The 18,541-nt window shown below is 37.6% G+C and overlaps 1 protein-coding gene across 6 annotated transcripts in view; it reads right to left on the reverse strand.

Annotated features, from left to right (window-relative positions):
- The window catches only part of adam11 (ADAM metallopeptidase domain 11), a 174,339-nt gene that overhangs the window by 13,398 nt on the left and 142,400 nt on the right, over positions 1-18,541 (reverse strand). For all 6 annotated transcript variants that reach the window (XM_049464714.1, XM_049464713.1, XM_049464715.1 and 3 more), the window contains 4 exons: positions 15,941-16,021; positions 15,637-15,687; positions 15,384-15,447; positions 13,530-13,635 (listed from right to left, as the gene is read on the reverse strand). In XM_049464714.1, the coding sequence (XP_049320671.1) occupies positions 13,530-13,635; positions 15,384-15,447; positions 15,637-15,687; positions 15,941-16,021 (302 nt within the window). The remainder of the gene's footprint in view (positions 1-13,529; positions 13,636-15,383; positions 15,448-15,636; positions 15,688-15,940; positions 16,022-18,541) is intronic.

Genomic DNA, 18,541 nt, shown 5'->3' on the forward strand with positions numbered 1-18,541 from the left:
GAGTAGATCTGTTCATGGCCAACTTTACCCCCCACCGCGAGCAGCACATCCTCCAGTGCAGCCTCGGCCGGCGGGACACACCTGAACCCGTTTGAGCGGGAGAGCAACGGCGCCTCCGCCACGAGGCGAGAGGCCATGACGGCTAAACTATTTAAAAAATCAGCAGAAAGAGGAAGCTAACGCGATGCAGACCGACAGAGAGGATCAGAGCTAGCCAGGCCTGGTTTCGTACCTGGAGAAATGCAGGAGCGCGCAGGCCATGAAAAAGTACAAGGAGCAGATCCTAAAGGAGAACTATGACACCCTGTATGCAGACTACATCCACCAACCGCCACCCTGCCTGTCTGGAGAACTGCAATCTGCAGCCACTACCAGTTCACCTTTGAGGAGGAGATCGGCAGAGGAGGCAGTATAACCATCTGTAAAGACACTGGACACTGATAACCCTGTACTGACCATCACCGACTACACTAATGATACAGTGTTGGTGCAGGGCAAAGAACTCAGCCTCAATGTATTTACCAAGTAAAAAATAAAGGTTGATTGATTGTAGGGGTGTCACGATTCTCTAAATCCTCGATTCGATTTCATTTTCGATTTGAGGGTCACGATTCGATTCGATTCTCGATTTTCTTGTTTTTTTTTTCTTGTTATTATTTTATGCCTCATAAAATTTAAATAATATATTTATTATTATTATTATTATTATTATTATAAATATTATAAATATTATTATTATTATTTATTAAGATATATATGGTAATGCCATCTAGTGACTTTTTTTGGTAGCAACAGTGTGCACTATTAAAACAAGCAGTTTATCAGAGCTGTGTGTGGATGGCTGGTGAAACTGCTCATTACATGAAGCTGCAGTTCTTTATCCAACCACTAGTCGGAGCTGCAGCAGCAGCACAAGCCCCGCTCTCTTCACTCAGTCACTACTTCAGTACAGCCCAGCCACGGGCTACAGAGCTCAGCCAGTCCGTTTTTACTGTTTCTGTAAACAAATAAAGGTTTTAACCCCACTAACCGGATAATACAGCTCACTACAGTTCATCTTTCAGCCCAAGCAGCTAACAGCAGCAGGTTAGAACAGCCGACACGGAGGCACTGCTCGGATTACATTATAAACAGGTCAGTTAGCGCGCTGCTAACCTCAGGATGTTTATAACTACGGAGTTTAGTGGACACACCACGGCCGCCAGGTAAGTCTTTTAAAGGCTACTGAAGACTATTAAAGGCTATTAGAGTGTAACCCCTGGCTCCCAGGGGTTACAAGAGGTTATTGAAAGCATTATTGGGGGGCAGAAATCAGTACAGGCTGGTTAGATAAGTGATGTGGGTATTGTCTTATAAATATTTACACATAACTTATATCTCTCCTGAAAAGCTTTTATTTTAGTCAGAAACACGCTTGTGTTTACTTTATCTGAGAGAAAGATGTTTTTTTAATTCAATGGAAAGCAACAGGTGTAGTCAATTATAAGTTTAAGATTTTTAATCCACCTCACTGTGATCTATAGTCAGTGTTCTCAAGTCACACTGACACACGCATTTCAGCGAGTTCACACGCTCTCACCTGCGCGCACCCACCCCTCCGTTAGATACAGATACAAAACCTGCGCGCCCAACCCCCGCCCCCCCTCCCCCGTTGGACAGATAAAAACAGTGATCACACTCCCGCCGACTGCGCTCATGCAGTGGCTATCTCTATTTAAATGAATAGGATGCGCTGTGTTGGTGCCGCGCCATTTGCGTAGCGCGCTGCGCTATTTGCGTAGCGCGCGCGGGAGGGATCGTCGATCCTCTTTTTGACTTCGATACTCGAGATCGTGACCTCATTTCGATTCGATTTCGATAAAATATCGAGATCGTGACACCCCTAATTGATTGACTGATGACTGACTGAAAGGTGGATTGTCCTTGACTGTTCTCACCATTCTCCTTCTCTGCCTTTCTGATATTTTTCTTGGCCTGCCACTTCTGGGCTTAACAAGAACTGTCCCTGTGGTCTTCCATTTCCTTACTATGTTCCTCACAGTGGAAACTGACAGGTTAAATCTCTGAGACAACTTTTTGTATCCTTCCCCTGAACAACTATGTTGAACAATCTTTGTTTTTAGATCATTTGAGAGTTGTTTTGATGAGCCCATGATGCCACTCTTCAGAGGAGATTCAAATAGGAGAACAACCTGCTATTGGCCACCTTAAATACCTTTTCTCATGATTGGATACACCTGGCTATGAAGTTCAAAGCTCAGTGAGGTTACCAAACCAATTCTGTGCTTCAGTAAGTCAGTAAAAAGTAGTTAGGAGTATTCAAATCAATAAAATGATAAGGGTGCCCATACTTTTGCACCCGTCAAATTTTGGTTTAATGCATATTGCACATTTTCTGTACAATAAACCTCATTTCAATCCTGAAATATTACTGTGTCCATCAGTTATTAGATATATCAAACTGAAATGGCTGTTACAAACACCCAAATATTTACAACTAAAAATAATTCAGATTAATCGGTGAGCCCAAACTTTTTCATATGACTGTATATATCCCAGGGTACGCCCGCTCTCACCTGCCAGGCACAGCAGGCCCTGGGCTCCTCTCACCCACCGTCCTGTTTCACAATACCTACCTTCATCCACACTTACCACAGCCCCACACAATAAAACTACTTGACTTGACTTTTGACACTCTCACCTGCTGCTACACACTCCCCCACCTGTAAGAAAGCCCCCCATGGCAAAGACCACAGAGCTACGCTGCTGCAGTGACACAGCCACCTTGACTCAGAGGCCCCCCTTAGTTACAACTGAGCTATAAGAAATAAAAGAGATGGTTTACATCCTGTGTACAAGACTGCTGCTGAAGTAAGAGCAATTTCTTATGTCCGTATTCAAGTTAATATGTAGCACAAAAAAAATATTGCACTGTTTATATAAAATAAGTTGCACTTTTTAATGTATTTAATAATATAATATATAATAATTTATACTTCATATATGTTTTCTTCTGTTGTGTCTTACTAAAATAAACCTAATTGATTTGCATATCATGTTTTGTATAACGCGCTCATTTAACACCAGTTCAAACATCCGGGGTTGCTACTCCTCAGGGGTTGGTCTGAAGATCTGAAGATTGTTACAAACAGCAGAGATATAGTAATGATTCAGGATGCTGTCACACAAGGGCGTAGGAGCGGGCTTGATATTGGGGGGGACACATTTGCCAATATGAACCCAAGCCCACCCTATAGTTTCCTAGAACAACATTTGTGGAAATTACTTTTAATTAAAATTAAATTATTATTATAAGGTGATTTTACAACCTAAACATGTTACTCCATGTTACAGTTACTAATGTTAGAAAAAAAACATGCATGCAATGTCTGAATTATATACATACGACCAAAATGATCAGTTATCACCTAATATTTAAAATAATATAACAGATTTGTTTATTATTATTATTATTATTATTATTATTATTATTATTATTATTATTATTATTATTATTTATTGTCATGTCAATTCTGTAGTATATTTACATTTTCTCCTGCACTTTTATTTTTTTCTACTGAGAGCTCTTCTTCAGATGGTGTCCTTTTATGTAAAAGAATGTAACTTTACGTTTCATAGAGATTTTTATAAACGTCAGGACATGTGATCTTACTGTGAACTACAAATGAACACTAATCACGTTACAGCTGTGTTTCTCAACCCTGTTCTTACATATTCTACTGCATATTAACACTGTTCTGCATATTCTAGAGCTTCCTCTTCTTTAAAGGCATTTAATAAAGTAAGTGGTGGTATGATGTGTTTAATACACTGCTGGATTAATTTAGGCTCCATAAGGGGCTAAAGGATTTTAACAGGTAAACTCAGTAAATGACTGTTTATAAGCTGATCAGCTGGATCAGGTGGAAAACACTAAATTAGGGCAGTGATCAGGGTTAAAAAAAACTGCTTTAAACTACAAACATAAAGTACTGTACTAAATTCTGGCTATCCTCTACATCTGGCTTCTAGTTAACTAGTTAGCTAAATGAATTTTCGTTCATTATAGCTCACAGTAAGTCCTGTAATCCTAAATTAATAAACACAGTTTGAAAATGAAATAGTAAATAGATTATCTGATCAGGTACAGGGCAAGTTGAACATTACATATATAGTTTATTTTTTCTTTAAACTTGACTTCCAATCTAACTAATTCCAAAGTTAAGCTAACTCACTCACACGGCTGCAGTTTATTAATCACAGTGGGTTTTGATCTGTGTGCTGATTCAGATATGTGTATTTTTATCCAGCTATCAGAAACATATCATCACAGTTTATGTGGTTAGCCTACCGTTACCTTTCTTTTAGAAAAATCCCCGTATATCCAGATCTTAATCAGCTGAAGCTGCTGGAGCCTGGTCCCGCTGCTAAATCTCACAGCGAGGGGGCGGGGCTTCCCAAACAGCACGTTGCCTCTCCTCCGCGCGCCGCAAAACCAGCAAGCTGATTGGCTGTTTCTACTGAGAGGCGGGACTTAATACCTAAACCGGCTCCGTGATTGGTCCGATTGTCTCCTCAAAAATAGTACAGCTGATCTGAGCGAAACGATATCATTTTTTGGGGGGACAAATCCACCTGTTTCTAATATCCCCCCCGGTTCCTACGCCAATGCTGTCACACATTACAAATACCTGCTTTCATGCTGAAATACTTTATATTATGCTCTTTAACAAAGGCAGACATCTGGTATAGCATATTAATAAGGTTTATTAGTTAATTTAATAATCATATATACATATATACACATGAATACACATATTATATATATATATGTGTGTGTGTGTGTTTACACACACACCACTTCAGTTTCTGAATTAGTTTCTCTTATATGTATATGAACATTGTTGTTTTATTCTATAAACTACGGACAGTTCTCTTGGTTAATCAGGACATGTGATCCAATCCACAAATTCACATTCAGCAGCGCTGATGCTCCTTCCAGTGGGAAATACACAGTCTCTAGGATACTATAAATGGTGCATGTAAAAGCGTGTAAAAAGTAATTATGTCTTTAGTGTAACCTGTGTTAATGTGTGGTGTTTAAAATGATTTTTTCTGCCTCCACATGGCCAAAAAATAAATATAAATAATATTTGTTTATTTCTTGTGTGTGGAGGGAGCTTTAATGCACATTTATTGTTGTTCATATATTATTAAAGTGTAACGTACACTGTTTATTATATTATATACATATAAATATATGGGCAATTCCACCCAATGGGTGCCAGCTGCTTGTTGAATCTCCAATTTAAACTCCAATTTTTTATCTTTTTTAAACTCTGAACCTATTTTAATTAAATATTATTCATGTTTTATGAAAAAATATAAAAGCATGAATGGGATTTGTACTCTGAAACAATGCAACAAAAAAAATACATCACTGAAGGGTTTTAATAATTATAATTGATGGTAAAGTTTATGGTTAAAAGAGTGGAGACAGGTAACAAATGCTATTTTTTTTCAATGTTTTAAATAGTTCTTATTAATGCTTTTAATTACGTATCTTACTTTTGTGAGATGTGACGTGATGCCTAAATATTGTGTCCAACTACATTTTTTTCAATTAATAAAAGGTTTAAGAGCATAAAAAGTTGTCATAGATGGGCGCCGAGTGGTCCAGCGGTCTAAGGCGCTGCCACTATGAGCAGGAGGTCGCAGGTTCGAACCCCCGCTCATGCAGCTTTACCATCAAGCTGCCGGCGCTCAGAGGGAGCAATAATTGGCCCTGCTCCCTCCGGGTGGGTAGATGGCGCTCTCTCCCCACATCACTCCTAGGGTGATGTCTGCAGCACAGGGCGTCTGTGAGCTGATGTACCTGTGCTTTCCTCCAAGCGAGCTGGCTGCTCGGTAATGCTGCATCAGCAGCAGCTCGAAAAGAAGCGGTGGCTGTCTTCACCCTCCTGGTTTGTTGGGGCATCACTAGTGATAGGGGGAGTCCTAATGAGTTGGTTGGGTAATTGGCCGTGTAAATTGGGGAGAAAAATGGGAAAAATTAGAAATAAAATTATAAAAAAAAAAAAAAAAGATATGTCATAGATATGTTGTCTCTCTCTCACATTGTACTTTGTTTTACTTGTTAAAAATAATTAGTTCATCAGAAAGTTTTGGTTATTTAAAGTGTCAAAATATCATGTGGTGCGTCCGTCCCACCATGACTATTGTTTTGAAAACTTCTTTGAAATTACCCCTAACCAATATATTTTATTTTGTTGCCTTTTTCAGCCTGATTTTCAAAGTGTTTTTTATTCCTGTACAAAACTGCAAAGCATTTGTAATTTTATTTCCATCGTAATATACAAGCAACATTTCCCAGATAATCTCCATTTAATAGAATATCATGTGGTGCGACCATCAAGAAACTACTACTTTGGGACTTTTATATTAAAACCAATTTAAATACAGGAAGTTACATCATTTACCAGTTTGCCAGGGACCTGTAGAAGCTGCAAGCAAATTTGTAACTCTCTCTCAAATTTGATAAAAAAATAATCTTTTTAACAGCTGGTATGTAGTTGCCACATTTGGATATCATGTGGTACGACCTCAAAAAATAATGAATATTAAGTTATTTCTACAAATATATATACTTTAATTATAAATTTCACAGTGACCTTTTGTGGGAAGTTAGCTTATTTTGTTTAGGTGGCCAATTCTCTGCCTGTAAATTCTGATTAAACTTGAAAACATCATATGGTGCGACCATTGCAGAGTGTTTTCCATGATAGATATATGGGCTAGATTGTCACTTTTTGTGCTTTTATATTTAGTTGATGACATGTACACACAAAGTACTATATTTTAGTATTTTTTGGAAAATATTTTAATGCAATTTAAGTCATTTTGAGTCCAATTACAGATAATGTTTAATCTTTGTAAAATATAATTTACAGGATTTACAGGAAACATTACCCTATTAATTACATTATAGCCAGTGATTGTGACACTAAAATACAAAATTCAGATAATTATTTACAAAAACTAAAAAATAATGCAAATATTTTATTTATAGACACTTAATCTAAAATTTTAATATGAGTTTGTGTTCACAACATTTTAAATTTTTGAACAATTGCAACAGATACTCTTATTTTTTGTATTTTAAAATTGCCATGTTGAAAATCCTTATACGTCATTGACCCATATATACATTTATATTTTATGTGTTTATATATTATGTATAAATATAAAATGAATTAATTCATACACATATTTGGAGTCACACAACAATGGCAAAAATACATCTCTGAAGGATTTTAATATTTATATTTCATGATAAAGTTTATAGTTAAGAGATTGGAGACAGGTAACGTGCTATTTTTCAGTATTAAGTATTTCAGCATGAAAGCAGGTATTTTTTAATGTGCAACAGCGTTCTGTATCATAACCAGAGATGGAAAAAGTACTGAAAATTTGTAATTAAGTAAAATTACCTTTACTTTGCTAAACTTCTACTCAAGTAAAAGTAAAAAAAAATACTCAATTTAAAATGTACTTTGAATAAAAGTTACATAGTTACTTTTAATTATTTGATGTAAGAACAACAAATTATAAATTAATTATTATTAATTACACATAATAATTTGGACCTTTTAGGCTCCTGTTAGTTCTCCTGTTAAAAAGGTTATGGTCATGTAGGTGACTATAAACTGTATTTTTATAGTTTTACAGTTAATATTTGTTTTTACTTGCCATTGCTATGATTTAACTCGACAGAACACTGGTTCCCCCAGGCACAGCTGATTTACACAGCGTTTTTTTCCACTAACCATAATAAACATTGCTGGGAAAAGTTCAGCTGCGCTGCCTGAGGCATTTCTCTCACCACCAAGACTTTCAGAAAGGTAAACTCAGTTTGTGGACGCAGGTTAAGCACGTAACGTGTTAGCTAACCTAGGCAGTTTGATATGTCTCCAGTTTAGTTAGCGTTGTTTAATGTCTAAAAGGGATCCATGTAATCCATGATCATTAGCTGAGATATTTAGTATTCGCCTTTTACTTGTGTCAAAATGTACTTGAGTAAAAGTAAAATCACCTATTTTAAAAACTACTTTAAAAATTACAAATTACTCTACTTAATTACAGTAACGTGAGTAAATGTAAATTTTTACTTTCCACCTCTGATAATAACTATATCTCTGCTGTTTGTAACAAACCAAACCGTGTGTAAATCTTGTAAAAATTGTTAGATTTGTGATTATTATAGGTGTATTTTATACCTTCCTCAGTGTAATTTAATGCACTCGGGGCGCAGGAATGCCTCCTTCAATATGGCGGCCACACAGACACATCAGCTCCAATAGACAGCGTCAGTCGATGCGGCCCCTATGTATATGATGTCTATGCTCCCCGGTAGCATTAGTATTTTAGCTAGCTCATCACTAAGGTTAGCTAGCTCATCACTAAGGTTAGCTAGCTCATCACTAAGGTTAGCTAGCTCATCACTAAGGTTAGCTAGCTTGTCAATAGCTTTAGTTCTCTCCCTGGTAACATTAGTGTGTTAACTAGCTCACTACATACCTGTCAAGTTTTGGACTTAAAATAAGGGAAATTTTCCGTCACCTGCTTCGAGTCGCCCACAGAATCCCTTATATTTTAAGACAGGTTTACAATAAATCTAAAATAACCACCTGGGAACCTTTAACAAACTACAATTAGATTATCAGAATCTGACAGGTCTATCTTTGTTGACACTGAAATATTGTGGACATTCCTACATATGTAATTCTTATACTACAGCCTAAGTAAAACCCTTTTCTAGACATTTACATGAAATCATCAGCTTTTCCAAAAAGGACATGGACCAGATATATTGCATAAGTAAATATTAGTCCAAAGGGGCCTAAACAATTAATAATTTAATTAATACTTCTTTCTATTGATCAATTCAGTTAATTTCAGCCCTCTTCACATTTTCTCTCTCTCCAGATCAACCATCTCTTCTGCCCCTTCTAAATAATAACTTACACCACAATACTCTAAAACTAGCCCCGAACTAATAAAATAAATACAGTTTCGTTCATTATAGCTTACAGTAGGCCTGCAAACCTAAATTAATAAACACAGTTTGAAAATGAAATAGTTATTGGCTGATCAGGGCAGGTTGAACATCTAATTGTAAAGTTAAGCTAACTGAGTCACAAGCTGTATTTTCTTAAGCACACAGTCGGTTTGATCCGACTGTTTCAGAAACAACGTCATCATAGTTTACATGTTTAGCTCCGTTACCTCGCTGTATATCCAGATATGCTTTAACGTCAGCTGCTCCGACTAGCTCTCACAGCGAGGGGGGCGGGGCTTTCCTACATTGCGCTCCGCAAAACCAGGAACCTGATTGGCTGTTTCACCTGAAAGGCGGGACTTTCTCCTTGAACCGGCACTACCATTGGTTAAGAGACACAGTGACCAGTGCCCTGTCGCCTCAATAATAAAGTTTTTTTTATTTTTTTTTTATAATACGGGAAATTTACGGGAAAATACTATTACGGGAGGACGGCGGGAAAGAGGAGTAAAATACGGTAGTTTCCCGGCCAAAACGGGAGACTTGACAGGTATGGCTCACTACTAAGGATATCTAGCTTTAGTTCTCTCCCCGGTAACATTAGTGTGTTAGCTAGCTTGTTGCTAACATGAATTATCTTGCTAGTTTGTACTTATCTCTACTTTTTTCTAAATGTCTGTAAAAAATAGTCATGGTCCCTGGTCCTGCATACAAATTCACAATGATTCAGATAAGAGTATAACTGTAGCGAGCTGGTGAAAAAGAGCACATTTAACTTGAAAAGTGCATTGATTGGATACTGAATGAAAGTGGGAGTAGCTTGTTTTTTGCTGTCAGCCAATCTGTGTGCAGATTTTAGACATACAGAAAAAGGGCTGATGCAGTCTGTTTGAATGAATTGTTGATGTTCAGTAACAATTGAAAAAAGGTCCGTTTCTAATGAACTTCACCTCAGACAGAGGACTCAGACTAGGCTGGTCCACTTCACCCCAAGACCGAGACCAGACTCGAGTACTACACCACTAAAAAAACAACATAAACAAATCAGCATATCAGAGACAGATACATAAATATGTGCTGTCTACACAAACATGTTTGGTTTCCACACACCAACCTTTGGAAACAGGAACAGTCTGGACTGCTCTGTAAATAAGAGCGTAAAGAGTTAGTACATCTCTGTCGAGCAGGATCAGAGGGCCCTCTTTAGAAGGTTCGTGTATTGTTCAGCTCTTGGAGCTAATGTAGTAGATTATGCCATCTCTGACATGGATCCCTCCTCCTTCAACCCTTTTACTATCTGACAGCAAACCCCTCTATCATGGTCACATCAACCCAAACAAACAGCAGCAGAGTCCAGTAAGCTGTACACAGTCCACAAGACCTACAGAAAAAATCATCCAAGCACTTCAATTAGTTCATGAATCATTACAAAAGCATTAACTTTATTAACACCAATTTTGAAAATAATAAGAACAGTGTAAATCATGCTGTGAGAAAAAAATCAACAGCATTTTACATATAGCATCTTTTATGGATGAACTCCAGAAAAATCAACAAAAACAAGGCAAAAAAACGAAAGGAGAAAAATGTTTTGTATTAAGAAAGCCAGAAAAAACTCCAACCAATGCATGCAGAATTAGGCTGATTCCCTTTGTTTATCAATGTCCAAAAACAAGCTCTAAATTTCTGGATGCATCTGAAGACGAGTCCCAGTGACACCTTTATGCAGTTTAAAGCGTTAGAGACAAAAACCGAGAACAGCCCCTCAGTCAGCTGGTCCTGAGGCTTATTTACCCTCTAACAGACATCAGCCTCAGCCCAGCACTGCTTTACCCCACAAACTCAACATCAGACACACTATCAAACACAATCTGAATGATTACTTGGAACACCGTCAAAAAGAAATCCAAACCCAAAACAAACTGAAATGCTATCGGTCCCTAAAAACAGTATAATATGTAAGAATACCTCTTGACTGTCAGAGACACCAAGCAGAGACTGATCCTGACCAAGTACAGACTCAGTGCACACAGCCTGGCCATAGAGACCAGCAGGTATAAATAGTGCTGCTGCCCAGAGAGGAGAGACTGTGTGCTCACTGTACGATTGGTAAAGGAAAGACAGAGATGCACTTTCTTCTTTAGTGTAAAAAAAATCTAAGAAACACCAGAAATTTAAAAATCTGATTTAAAAATCAGATCCCAAATTTTGAAAAATAAACCAAAAATTGCAAAGCGATATTAATAATAAGCCCTATTATTTGAATAATCATAAACCTTAGAGTCATGCTAATTAAGCTATGTTTAATTTAATTCAATTTAATTTAATTCAATTTAATTTAATTTAATTTAGCTCAGAGAGGGAGAAAAGATGAGTGAAGGAGAGATCAGAGACAGATCAGAGAAAAGATCAGAAAGAGAAAGATCAGAGTAAGAAAGAAATCAGAGAGAGGAAGATCAGAGACAGAAAGAGATCAAAGACTTGGCAAGAGAGACTGAGAGATCAAAGAAGAGACAGAGAGAGAGACAGAGATCAGAGAAATGGCTAAAGTGACAGAGAGATAGAGAAATCAGAGAGTGAGATCAGAGAGAGAGAGAGATTAGACAGAGACCTCTGACTTTTTAACAACGCTTTTTTATAATCAAACCATGTTATAATATAGTTACTTTCAGGCTATTTTAGCAATTAAAATAATTTCAAGAAATTATTATTTTTAAGAAATTATTATACTATCATAATAAAAGATTGATAAATAAATAACATAACATTAAACCATTTTCCAGTATCACTGAAACTGAGGTGTGAAGCAGAACTCATCCCATAAAACTGAGCAAACTGCCTCGCCCCAGCACCACAAATAAAAACAAGCCAAAGAGAATCTCAGAGACAATTCTCACTGAGTCAGTGTCAGCTGCTTGAGCCACTTGTTTCTTGCAACTGATGTACAGTGACAGTTTGGCCTGTACAAAAATAAAATTAATCAGCTGACACCTCCACACTTATTTAAAACCCAGGATAAAAATCTGAGGTGTGAAAAAAAATATATATTTTGTAACATTAAGAGCCGTAAAAACAGAGTTTAAACCTCCAAAATGAGGGTGTAGCCTAAAACTGTACATAAAAGCAGATGGTGGAAGGAAAGAGACGGGTTTTGCCACTGAGAGAGAGACAAATACATCCAAGGTAATGCTAACAAAAGGTAAAGGAAAGGGCTCTCTGACTCAACAGCAGTCAGTAAAGGGTTACAGCTGTCCTGCTGTATAAAACCCAACCTCCTTCTAGCAATGCCCTTAAGAAAAGAGAAAAAACTCAATGTGCAGTCTGCCCCCCTTCTAAAGTTGTGGCCCTGACCTTAACAAATGGACAGTACCATTACTACAGGCTAGGGGTGACTAACTCATAAATACATTTACACACAAATACAATTAGTAACAATTACTCAAAATTAACAGATATTGCTGATAGCAGTTAAAATATTTACACAGACATGTCTTCTTTTAAAAATAGTGCACTTCACAGGTAAGTATTCTCACACATTACCTAATCTTGTTTTTCCCCTTTCCTACAGGTATTCCGGGAGCAGCAGTCCCGCCCCATTCCCACCAATGAACTGAGGGACCTTCACACAGCTCTTAAGAAACAGTTTTGGCTAAGATTTTACTCATCATGAAGTTCACAGTACACACTGTCAATATTAGAGTCTCATTGGTGATGGGTCAGACCTATTGACATCAACACACACTGTTTCTCTCTGAAAACAGAAAGGAGTTATTTCAGGATTTCTGCTCTGTCCTACAGTCTTTCCTTGTTAAAAACTTCCACACAGATCCTGTACAGCCCAGGAGCGGTCCCTGACAGTCCTAAAAGTCTGGACTGATGATGACCTTGGGGAAGGCGTCATCTCCATCAGGGCTGAGCATCCCTGAACCACCGTCTATCAGTAGAACACGCTCCTTGGAGGACAGTGCTGATCTACATTCATAGCAGATGAAAATGGCTCAAATCTGATTTTCTCACTAATTCTGAATTGTCTAGCTGTGTAACTGACAGTGGTCGCCAAACGCTTTACACCAAGTTTCTCAGGAGTCATACGGTAGTTTCAATCACTGACAGCACAGGTTATCACAAAGAGTGCATTTGAGCTCAATGTAAAAGGGCAGGTTTTCAGCCATGAATAATTGTTTGGTTTGTTTCCTTGGTTTCTTTAAACTTTTTTTGTTTGCTAATTTTATTTTCCAATTGAAGTAGCTACAACAAACCTAATATTGTTGGAACAGAACATCAGTCCAAATATTTCAGAGCTCTATTACCTTACTATACCACCAATAACCCCTTCCTTACTGCTGTCAGTAATTGTTTTGCTGTTTACACTGCCACACAAATGACACACATCTATCACATATGACAAGAAATAAGGGACTGCCCACTTTTACTGGCTGTATGAACAAGGAATAAGTGAGAGATTACTCACTGTTTGTTGCACTGGACCCAGCCCTGCCCACTGGGGTCCCGTCCACAGTTCCCCTTTTCTGTTCCTTCAGTGTTCAGCTTCTCATAGCACATACGATCTGCTGCATCTAAGATTAACACACACACAGATTAAAAAAATAACTCAATCTCATTATTGTTACATTGGGTTGAAAACTGTTCTGGTTACAGACTTTCAAACTTTGCAAGATTATAAGACCTATACCCACTTATGTTGCCTGTGCTTTTTGAGCAATTTTTGTACAACAAGCACTTTTCTCCTCATTTTTTCAAAGTATCCAGTAGCTTGAACAACACAATAAAATAACACAAGGGACCATAAAATAGGGCAGGAAAACTTGTGGTGGTAGAACAGTGCCACAGTGCAATCAGCCAATAAATTATTTATGGCGCAAAAGTGCACATATACATGCTTATACATGTATCTACAGGGGTTTTGCCAAAAACTTTTACATCGTCATTTTACAACCACAAACCTAAATGTATTTTAACTGAATTTTTAAGTAAAAAATCAACACAAAGTAGCACAAACTAAAACAAAAATGATTGGTAAAAACCTGAAAAAAATATTCAGTAAAATATTCAAAAAAACGAAACGCATTATTTCTTTAATTTAAACTAGGCGAGGTAGACTAAGGTAGCTTCGGCACAAGCATACTACAATCGTATCCCAGCAGTGCCCAAAATAGAACGAAAATTAAGGAAAGGAAGTCCAGCACACCATTTTTTTCGCAGCAGCAAAAAATGAAAGGTCTGACGAGGATGAGGTACCTGAGACAGCTAGGGTGTCAGAGTCAATATTGCATTTTGCTATACAAAAGATTCCATTTGATCTGGGCCCCCAGAAAAAAGCATTGCTTGGGGCCCCAGAACTTCCAAATCCGCCCTTGTTTGGTGATATCTCTCAAGTTGAAACCTTAATAACGCCAACAACTTTTGCAACTTAGTTAGGTAAGCTTCCCCAGGATTATTTAAAAAAAAATAAAGATATTTAATGTTCAAATGGATAAACTTTTTTTTCAAATATTGACTCATTTTAAATTTGATGCCGAAACAGGTTCCAAAGAAGTTGGGACAGGGTCGAATTTACCGATCTAGTACTCTTTTACTACGAAGCAAAGCTGCTGTAACAAGTGCAGAATGTGGCTCGGAATTGTCTTGCTGAAATAAGCGTATATTACTCCCAAACCATTCAGCATCAGAAACATCTCATAGCGGTTTACATGGTTAGTTCAATTACCTTTCCCGTCACCCGTTTGGAAGTACCTTAAGCACTTTTTGTCCAGTTACACACAACTAGCAAACATATTTTTACCCACTAAAACACATTTTGCACTGTGATGCACTTGGGTTGCATAATGGTAAGCACAGGTATCAAAAGTGAAGCACAGGTCTCTTAATTTAACCAGTATAATCCAGTACAAGGAGCCTTGGTCATTGAGGTTTCACTATGGACAGAAACAATCAGAGAGGCAGGGGAAAAGGAAGAAGAGGAGGTATGAGACAAAGAACAATTATTTCTGATAAAATTTGGGTAATAGTCAAAAACCATGTTCTTGTCCACGGTTTGACAATGAGGGAAGCGGGACTTCAAGTTCAGTCCAACCTAAGCAGATTCACTGTGTCCGAAGAGCCCAAAGATTCAGAGAGGAGAACAGGTAAATTTGTAACTGCATGTTCTATTTGTAAAAATATATATATTTGTACTACAAACTGTAGTATGTTTTAATTCCATTAAACATGTACATGTTTTCAAGCCTGGCTATTAGAAGGCTGGACTACTGAAACATTTATTGTTGGAGTTTTTGTTATGAATATAATCTAAGACTGTACTCACTGTGTCCCCACAGCGCCTGACACTGTGCATCTCTGGTCTTACAGCGGCCTCCATAACAACGTCCCTGAGAGTAAGATGCACAGTGGAGAGATAAGAGATGGGAGAAGGGAGAGAAAGAGTGAGAGAATGAATAAGAGAATAAGTGAGGAAATGAATGAGAGATGAGTGATGGCGAAAGATGAATGAGAGAATAGAGAGAAAGAGATAATGAGTAGGATATACTGGTATATTGGATGAAGGTTCTAGAAAATACCTGTCCTGCATCACATGTGTAGCCATCCAGTTTATGAACATTAGGAGGACACTGGGACAAAAACAAGAAATTGAGGATTATAAACGCACTGAATCTAAAATGTAAAATTAGCGTCTTTAAAATCTGAATCCTGGCATGCAACATAAACAAAGGAGGAAGGGTGGACATGAACGGACTTACAACACAGACAAGACAAGACAAGACATGACAAGACATGGCACAGAACCATTTACTAGTGTTAAAGAAAAGTCTTATTAACCTATAATTCAGTGTTATTTATATTATATTCAGAATAGCGATATACCTGGCTGGAATCACCCGTACACATTTCTGGGACGTCACAGTCATTGACTGCATCTCGACACATTATCCCTCTCTGCTCATACTAAAACACACACACACACACACACACACACAAGGGAGTGACCAAGATCCACCTTAATCAGATCTATATAAAGTGAAGCACAAAATACTAAATAATATTTGGCTGGTGGGTCATTATTCTCAGCACTGCAGTGATTAGCACTGATTAGCATTGTGGTGGTGTATGAGGTGTTGCAGTGCTGCTTGAGTTTGGCTAATGACTTTGGCAGCAAACTCCTAAAGCATCAAACAAAATCTCATCATCTCATTAACCATCAGGCTCACTAAAGGAAAAGAGACTACACCTTCTCCGGGTGAACCCAGGGACTATAGAGCTGTCTTTGCAGTTAAGAACACTCTATTGTGAGCAATAGCACCACCCAAAGGTAGCTCAGAGAGACTCTTAACCTCTGCCTAAACCCACCTGGTGAGTTGTGTACACACTAACAATAAAATAAAGGACAACATCTAGAGTGAGCTTGAGGTAGCTATTGTAAACATTCCCAAGAAGGATCAGCTGTGCCTGCTTGGTGACTTCAATTGCAATGGTGAACCAGGAATGATTAACAATGATTAATTAAACAGCACTCACTATTCTGTTTTCTGACATGATGTCCCACTCCTGATACGTCCTGTATGTGCGTGCGTGTGTGTGTGGCCGGTCACTCAGTCAGTCGTGCATATTGGGTTGGTTTTCCAAAATAAAGGGCCATATTTAGATTCAAGTGAAAAAAATAGGGTAAAAAAAGGTAACAAATAAGAAATGGTATTTCATTGCAGTGTAAGCAAATGCCCTGAAATAAAAACTGAGCTTTGAGTAGCTTTCTACTTTAGCTATTTAAATTAGACCAGATATCAAACCTTCAGGAGGTATTTTTTAATATAAATAATTTATATTTAATATTGATCTCCTTATGTAACATAAAAAAACTATATAAAATAATATGATTTTTTACAAAATAATATTAATCTTTGATGATCAAAAGGGGCTGTTGTTATGTTTTAAACTCTTGTTGGAGGTTGTTTGATGTGTTGTAACAGCAAAAATGTACAATTCCCAGCACCAACAAGGAAACTTTTTTTATTAATTTTCCCTCCACACGTCCTGTAGCTCCAGAGGAGCTTTGCATGCAGCGTAAAAACATGGTGTTTTAAGAAAATATATGTATTTAGTTAAAATATAAGTTAAAATATAAATAGGTTTTATACCAGTTCTAGTCACACTTCTGCATATTTGTAGCATATTTTGTCTAATAATTCATTATTATTTAATTTTTGTTTCTTATTTTTAGATTTATATGCATTACAGACGCTAAAACAGCTGTAATTAAACCTCTGATCAAAAAAACAATTGTCTAACTATAGACCTATTTCAAACTTACCCTTTATTTCTAATAAGATATTTCTAATATTTTAGAAAAACCAGATCTATGAAAAATTTCATTCTGGATTTAGGCCCCATCATAGCACTGAGACAGCTTTAGTTAAAATAACAAACGATCTACTTATAGCCGCCGACCAAGGCTGTGCTTCCCTACTCGTACTTCTCGATCTGAGCGCAGCCTTTGATACAATAGATCATACTCTCCTTTTAGAAAGACTAGAGAACATGGTCGGTGTAACCGGAACTGCATTAGCATGGTTTAAATCGTACTTAACCGATCGCTATCAGTTTGTGAGGATAAATGATATGTCTTCCAGTTTTACTAAGGTAAGATATGGAATTCCACAAGGCTCTATATTAGGACCGTTATTATTTACACTATATATGCTCCCACTGGGCAACGTTATTAGAAAAGATGACGTAAATTTTCATTGTTATGCAGAATCACACGCAGCTCTTCATATCAGCCAAACCTGATGACAGAGTGAGATTAAAGAAAATGGAGGATTGTGTAGAAGATGTATCCCATTAGGCCCCACAGCTGCTAGAAATAAATGATCAGACAGATAAATTTGGCCGACTTCTCCGTCACACCTGGTTTAGCAGCTAAAAATCTTAAGAGTTATCATAGATTCAGAACTAGCATTCGATAAACACATATCTAATGTTACTACAACAGCTTTTCTACGTCTCCGTAATATTGCCAGGGTAAGAAATGTCCTATCACTGCATGACGCAGAAAAATTAGTACATGCCTTTATTACCTCAAGGCTAGATTATTGTAATGCGCTACTGTCTGGATGTTCCTGCAGTAACTTAAATAAACTTCAGCTAGTTCAAAATGCTGCAGCCAGGGTCTTATAAAGCTCTCCAACTCTGGAATAATCTCCCCGAATATGTCCGGGACTCAGACACAGTCTCAATCTTTAAGTCTAGACTGAAAACTTACTTGTTTAGTTTAGCTTTTGGTAATTAATGTTTTTCCCTTTAGATAAGGCTGCAGATCCAGGGGTTCATGGACAGAGGGAATTGTGGGTAAACTGAGATACTGGTGCTGCTGTTCTCCCACTGCACACGGTCACTCAGGTTTGTGGATGGTGGAGTGGGTGGATGCCGGTGTTTCAGGGTGCCTTCATGTCTATGTTACCTTCTGGCTCT

Source organism: Astyanax mexicanus, chromosome 15 (genome assembly GCF_023375975.1).
Source record: "Astyanax mexicanus isolate ESR-SI-001 chromosome 15, AstMex3_surface, whole genome shotgun sequence".
NCBI lineage: Eukaryota > Metazoa > Chordata > Actinopteri > Characiformes > Acestrorhamphidae > Astyanax > Astyanax mexicanus.